Raw genomic sequence first — 7,695 nt, forward strand, 5'->3', positions numbered from 1 at the left:
CAACTTGGGCCAGTGAAGCAACGTCCTCCACAACTAGACTGAAGAACAAAACGACAGCAACTTGTCTGTTCCCCTTCCCCCAATTCCCCAGCTCTGTTCCCATCCCCCCAATTCCCCAATTAAAAAAATCTTTAAAAGAAAAAATACAGTAAATATATTTTATAAAACTTTTAAAAAGTAACAGTATATTACGTAAATTATGGAAGCAAACATGTTACTATTTGTGGTCATTGATTATGACACCATTTTGAGACTGTTGTCCCCTAGAGAAAATAAAAACTGCAAACTCAGCCTATAGTGCTATAACTGAAACCCATAAATTTTAAGTCTCCCAAAAGATAACACCCACAGCAATGTGTGAAGGTTATAGAGTTAAGGAAAAGTTTATTTTCTATAGCCCTCATACAGGGTTATTTTTGCCAAGAAGTAATCTTCAATTTGTTATACGGAAAGAAAAAAACATAACTTTTCTAACTCACTTTTTAAAAAATTGTACCCCAATTTGAGTGTTCACATTAGCCCGGAGAAGAGTTGTTTTCTTTTAAGTTATCTCCTGAATTCTGTGTGACTGAAAGATGAAAATGAAGCTAAAAAGCAATTACTTTAAATTTAGCCCCCCAAAATGTATTTATTATATACTTTTAACTGTTATTGGGTAAAAAATTAAGGATACCTTTAAATTGTCATTTGTGTTTCTAGTGATTACTTGTCATCCATCAGGTTTGTCCACTTGGCTGGACTTCACAGAGAACAAACTGATGGTAGGGTCCAGCGTGTTGGTGCCAGGCCAGTGTACACACTCCTCAGGAAAAGATGGCATGGAAAAGACTGATGCTCCCCAGCTGGAATTATTTTGGCAGAAATGCAAATAGTAGACGTGAAAGAAATTGGGGCCTTGAATTTTAAAATAGTGTTTTTATAACACATAGTGTGTAATCTTTAGCTGTGTACAATATGTAAATTCTTTAATGGAGTTATTTTCAGCAAAGGATTGATGGATATTTTGCAAACTTAAGTCTTATATCATGTGGGAAGGTAACTGTTAGAAATCCTCAGCACAGATCAACTTATCTTAGACAGACAAGTTCTGAGCATATCTAGAGTAGACCATAAACTTGGTGTAGACAGTTGACATGAGTGGGATGTGGCTATCAGGGTAGCAGTCTCACACACATTTTTGTCTTTCCACAATGTCAGACTTTATTAGAATAAAACCATGGATCTAGTCCTACTGACTCAGTTTACCACAGGCATTAACTAAGGCCCTGGTCAAAGGATAGTCTCCAATAGTCGAGGTAGAACGGTTTCACATGAGTGAATCACACAGGTATGCAAGCAATAGGGTTAGGTAAGGCGAACGGAGTCGTATGAAAGGATGAGAGAGTCCGATGTTCAGCATGAGTGCCTTTGGTGCTGGGGTGCGTAACGTTGGGAGTCAGGCAGGGCTGGCGAGACTGTCAGGAGGCGAGGCTCCAAGCGCTCCCTCTGGGACAAGTGCAGATGTGGCTGTCAGCTCATCAGTTGAGGCCTGAGCGATGAACCGTCTGAGAGCTCTGATTTTTATTTATTTACTGTTTTTAAGAATTTTTTTTTAATTGGGGAATCAGGGAAGGGGAATAGACAAGTTGCTGTCCTTTTATTCTTCAGTCTAGTTGTGGAGGACGTCGCTTCACTGGCCCACGTTGGTATTATCATTGCGCTCTTCCTGGGTGAGGCAGTTGCTCGCTGGCCATTGGATGGCCGCTCACGGCAGCTCTTGGCAGCTCACACCAGCTGCCAGCCACTAAATCCTGCCTGCTCAAATTCCTCTGCTCTGCCTTAGTCAAGCCCCTGTGATGCCAGGGAGCTCTCTGTCTCTCTGCCCCCTCACAATTCCTGATTGTCTTTCATTGATTATGTGCTCTCCTTTACTGCTCTGAAACTGGCTCACCTCAGGTGGGCTTATCTTTCTCTTCTTAAGGACAGGCTATTGTTCTGTGAATTGAGTGGTGACAAGATAAAGCCTTCCAGAAAGAATTAGGACCCAGATTTTGTCTAAGAAAAAGAAGTATTCGATCACTGCACTGTGCACCTGAAGCTGATGTTGTATAATATTGTATGTCAACTATAAGTGAATATATATATATATATATATATATATATATATATACACAGTCACAGGACGTGAAGTATAGTGTGGGAGTGGAGTCAAGGGATTTGTAATAGATATGTATGATATTGGGGGGAAGTGGGGCAGCGGATTGGGGGAGGGGGATTGTCACTTTGAGGGATAAAAAGTATAACTAGTGCACTGTGTTGTACAGCTGAAACTAATTTTTAAAAAATGTTTATTTCACAATAAAAAAAAGAAGTATTCACAGGTTCCATAAGCAACATAGGACAGGAGTCTGGAAGGTTTGGGGCAGCAGAGCTCAGGAATGAAGGAAGGACCCAACACAGAGTCTGACCCACAGCAACTAAGAACCCAGGCTTATAGTTTAAACAAGAGCTTAGGACTTAGTAAGGAGCTGGAGCACTGACAAGGTGGACCAAAGTCCAGAACAGGGCTTGAATTGGGGGAGGAGGGAAAGCTTGTTTCAGAATGGGGGTGGGCCCGAGCCTGCACTTGTCACCCACCTTCCAGTAGACCGAGCATGTGTTTTTCATCCTTGTGATATCAGGCACATGGCCATCAAAGAGATCCAGTAACTTAACCAACTGCAGTACAAATTAGTAATGCCTTGCTAATTAACATATTGCTTTATAAGTTGTTTCATTTTCTTTTTTAGGGTATGTGTTGAATATTCCCAACTACATATGTGATCAACTCCTTAAAAGATATACTACAATACTGTTTTGTCTTTGCTATTTTCTCCCATCGCTTTTTAGAATAATTCTTTCCCCAAAATAGACTTTTTTTTTTAAAGAATGTTAGTAACCAATCTCTTTGGAGGCTACTATGATACCATAATAAGCCTAACTTAAAACACAGGTCAAATTGTTAGACTCTACAACCCTCAGTACACTGGTAATAGATAATGAAAGCCAAATCCCTCTTTCCATGCCTTCCTGTTCTTAGTAAGAATAAAGAAAATCTTATTGCAGTGGGATCTAAATGGAGAAATAATAGTCATTTTTCTGCATTCGGAAATAGAGAATGTAGCCTATATATACTTCAGCCAGCAGTTTCCAATTTCTTAGCAGTGACAATTTAAGTAAATTTCATAAGTTGTGGAGATCTAACTTTATTATGATTGACAATATAAAATTAGCCTTTTCTGCTGTTAAGATTATCTAACATTCCTATCAATCAGGTGGAATGAAATTGCACAGCTGTGGATTTGAACATTCGTCTTCAAAGGGTTAAAGTGATTTCCTCTGATGGATTTAAAACTGCCACATACAAACAAGTTTTCCAAGCTGCCCCATTTTACATCTTTGTCAAGAGACCGTCTAGTTGCTGCATTTTATGTTTAGATTATATTACCGATATATTTCAATAAACCACGAAGAACCACCATAGATTCTAGAAGCTGACCGTCTGTGCTTAAATAAACATCTCATGCAGCACCTGTTTTATTTTATAGGCTCTATAATCATAGTGACATTCTGAAAAAAGACCTTGAAGACTGCAAAGCAGCTGTCCTTCATCAGCTTCTGAGACTCTCACCTATGAGTGGCAGCGATGAAAAGCAAGTCAGGTATTACAGTCCTGAAACTGCTGTTATGGTGGGGTGGCCGTTCTTGTTCCCAGATGCTTCTGTGAAAAGGGTCACAGAGTTGCAAAACACTAGTCCACACAATCAGCACTAGGGTAGACACTTGTAGTCATCGGTTTAATTTTTTTATGGACTTCATCATCTATTTCTTTGTAAATGTATTTGTTTCTAATTGTTTACTTTCCTTTGAAACATATACCCTTTCAATCCCTGCTTGTAGCAACGTTTTAAGGTCTTACTTGGCGGGAGGGAACAGGGGTAGCCTTTGTCTGGTATGTTATATTAGCATACCTTGGAGAACAACCCAGCATATGAGGTCAGACAATTAAGTTCACAAACACATCCTAGAAAAAGTGCTACATACCTCATTGCTGAATATCACTATGGTCACCTTCGAAGTACTCCCTTTGGGAAGCTATTCATGGATGCCAGCACCTAGTCCACCCTTCAAAGCAATTTTGGAACTCTTTTCCTGGAATGGTCATCAGAGCTGTCATCGTATTACCCTTGATGTCCTGAATGTCATCAAAATGTCTTCCTTTCAATATTTCATTTATCTTTGGGTAAAGAAAGAAGTCATTGGGGGCCAGATCAGGTGAGTAGGGAGGGTGTTCCAATACAGTTATTTATTTACTGGCTAAAAACTCCCTCACAGACAGTGCTGTGTGAGCTGGTGGTGCATTGTCATGATGCAAGAGCCATGAGTTGTTGGCAAATAGTTAAGGTCATCTAACTTTATCACGCAGCCTTTTCAGCACTTGCAAATAGTAAACTTGGTTAACTGTTTGTCCAGTTGGTACAAACTTATAATGAATAATCCCTCTGAAGTCAAAAAAGGTTAGCAACATCGTTGAAACAAGTTCATGATCTTAATTGTCAGACCTTGTATAACCCCGTATAGTCACCACCTGGAGCGATGTCCTTGGCAGGTCCAAACCCCAGATGGGTTTGTAAATTTCCAAGGTCAGTGTTATAGGCTCCCAATCTAGAAGATATAGATTCCCGGTCTACAAGTATGGTACCTGCACCAGCAGTATCAGTAAAACCTGGGAGCTTGTTAAAAACACGCTTCTCAGGTTTATCTAGGACCCACTAAATTGGGAATTGGAGAGTGGGACCTAGCTAGCCATCTGGGTTTTAATGAGTCCTTAAGGGAACTCTGCTTCCTCAAGTTTGAGAGTCACCTCTCCAAGGATGTGTCTTAAATGTCTGTAAAGATGGGGCAAGAGAAAAAGACTTAATTGTTTGCAGAGTAGTTGGCACATAGAAACCATGATTTTTGTACATCCTTCCTAAGTCAATCAGAAGTCTATTCCCTACCCTTTATGCACCTTTTAGGCAGTCTGGGTTTCTGTTCATGACCTCAGAAGCTTTGTGGCATCAGGGCTACTCACTGAATTCATAAAAGTATAAATGTATAATATGTATAATGGTTTGTTCAGTGCTGGCACTTGGTAGGTGTCTAATTCATGTTGCAAGAATGTTACTAGTATCCTAACCCTGATTTTTATTTTGGGAACTGACTATATTTCTCCTTATTAAAATATATCCCTACCATTTACTAGTAGAGAACAAATTGTTACTTGAGCATGGTCATCAGATGAGTGTCTGTGAGAGCTCATTTGAAAGAACCTCTTTTGGCTAAGAGGGGTTTTGGGTCTAGTTACTCATGTCTTATATCCAGTGTCATTTTCTCTACCTTTCATGTGCCACATAGACTTTTTCATGTTACTGATATAAATAGGAAGGATACCGTGATTTTCTTTAGAATAGAATTCAGCATAAGTCTATTGGATCCCATCAAGAAGTAAGAAGCCAGGATAATGGTCTGTAAATGGACCTTGTCACAAGAAAACTTGGCTAATCATATGGTTCCATTTCACAGACCACAAGATGAAGTTTGCAAGTCCTGAATGTGTTTAACAGTACCTTCTGCATATGTACTAGCGATCTCCAAACTATGGAAAATACTGGAAATGACCTTTCTGGTCATTAGCTTTTCAACTTAAATTAGTAAAGGGCAATATAAGAAAATTCTCTTTCATGTTTTTTATCATGTGAAATAAAAATACTGCTTTACAAGGTGCTGGAAGAAGATGGCTGGGAAGGAGTCACTGAGCTCAGTAGGGCATTTGGTGATTGCGTGTTCTAAGAGTCTTTAACCAGGCCTGTTTCTTTCTCAGTGCCTTTTATATCTGTTGATATAATACTATTTCACATAAACCACAGTTGTGTTATGTGGCATAGAAAGCATATATGCATTTATAATTCTCTGTGAAAACTGACTTGTTAGACTAAATGATTCATTATGTGACTCTTAACTTGGGCTGCCAAACTCTGATTGTGGATGATAAGATATATCTACATCTACTGAGCTAAAATTTGTTATAGTTTCTCAACAGGCATAATACAGCATTGATTTCCATTATGAAAGGTTGCATTTTATATGACTATTGATCTACAGTTACGTATAAATCAGCCTTCCATAAGAAATGATCCTTGTTTATGACCAACACAAATTTTAAAATTAATATCTAGAGCCTTCAAGACTGTTTCTTTACCACAATCATTTTTTAAAGCCAGATAAAGAGGTCAGGAATAGTTACTAATGTCAATGTTTCCTCTGTTACAATTAGAATTGCCCTGTGTGTGACTGGAGATGCTGATTAATGCACACTGATTGTCATTGGTTCACTCTCTAGCCTTAGAAAAAGTGCCATATGTTTATATGACCTTTGAGAGGTGAGCAGTCAGATCTTTAAATACAGATTCTAACAGGTTTTAATCATGGCGTCAGGCTCCACCATGTTCTCCTTGATCTAGGCATGACCTACGCCCCTTAACCCCCAAGTTACTGCTCAGCCCTCCCCTAAGTGAAATATTCCTGTCAGCTTTACATTCTCCTCTGGACCAAAGCAGTCCACTGGTTAATTTGATAAACCATTGTAGAAACACAAATTGGGAGAGAATGATCTACTTTTGTTCCTTGATTGTTAATGACTCTCATATCAGAGAATTCTAAGCCAGGCAGAGTGGGAAGGCTCTCACAGGTTATGAACTCCTAAAAGCTGGTTGAATAGAGCCATGTTTGCTGTGGCAGCAGCCCTGCTTGTGCCCCTAACTGAACCATAGCAATCAATATCTGTCTCTTGAATCTCATCTGTAGCATGGGACATCTGCCCCACAGCATACACTAAAAGATAGTGTGAAAACTTCTGAATTCCCACTCACAAAAGGAAGCACCTTAAAAGAAAAAAAAACAAATAACATTTGTTTCCTCATTATTGATTTTTATTGTATCAAGGATTAAGTGTTCAAAGATCTTCATATGAAAGGTTTACTCTTATTAGGTGGAGGACCAAGTCATTATTTTAGACCAGGGGTAGGGAAACTTTTAAGACAGAACGCACCCAAAGAGCCGCATGTGACTCGTGAGCCGCAGTTTGCCAACCCCTGTTTTAGACAATTGTGAATTTTTCAAATATGATTCATGTCATTCGGGCAATTGATAAAAATATTATATTTGTTGTTGCCTTCTGGAAAATATTTTAACATAAAAATGATTACTTAATAAGTAGGTTTATATTATGTTAAAACCCTAAAGAGACCCCATTATTTTATTTTTTCCCCAGGTGCAATTTATTGTCTCTGTTAGTGGCTACTTTCAGATACAATTGCCCAATTGTGCTCTCAAACTGAGGCTGAACAATTGAGTCAGCTTTATATTGTTTGTGGAGTACAGTATGTAAAAACCTCTTTGTTTTATTCTACTTATGTTCAGAATAAAATTCAGGGTATTTATTATTTTGTATGCATTTAAAACTTTGGTCAAATTACCAATTTATTATAAATTAGTTATAGTTAGGAAACTCTGGTACATTTGCTTAAATTGCAGTTTTCTTTTTTTTTTTTATTGTTAGTTTCAGGTGTACAGAACAATGCAATAGTTATCCTTTTCACCCTCACAAAGTAACAACCCCCCTCCCCCCATGTATTG

The 7,695-nt window shown here is 38.6% G+C and overlaps 1 protein-coding gene across 6 annotated transcripts in view; it reads left to right on the forward strand.

Moving 5' to 3' along the window:
* The window catches only part of KIZ (kizuna centrosomal protein), a 145,322-nt gene that overhangs the window by 83,257 nt on the left and 54,370 nt on the right, over window positions 1-7,695 (forward strand). For 5 of the 6 annotated variants that reach the window (XM_019628166.1, XM_019628167.1, XM_019628170.1 and 2 more), the window contains exon 6: window positions 3,567-3,680. The exons of the other annotated variant lie outside the window; for it this stretch is intronic. In XM_019628166.1, the coding sequence (XP_019483711.1) occupies window positions 3,567-3,680 (114 nt within the window). The remainder of the gene's footprint in view (window positions 1-3,566; window positions 3,681-7,695) is intronic. 6 annotated transcript variants of the gene reach the window in all.

This window comes from Hipposideros armiger, unplaced genomic scaffold (genome assembly GCF_001890085.2).
Source record: "Hipposideros armiger isolate ML-2016 unplaced genomic scaffold, ASM189008v1 scaffold_752, whole genome shotgun sequence".
Classification (NCBI taxonomy): Eukaryota; Metazoa; Chordata; class Mammalia; order Chiroptera; family Hipposideridae; genus Hipposideros; species Hipposideros armiger.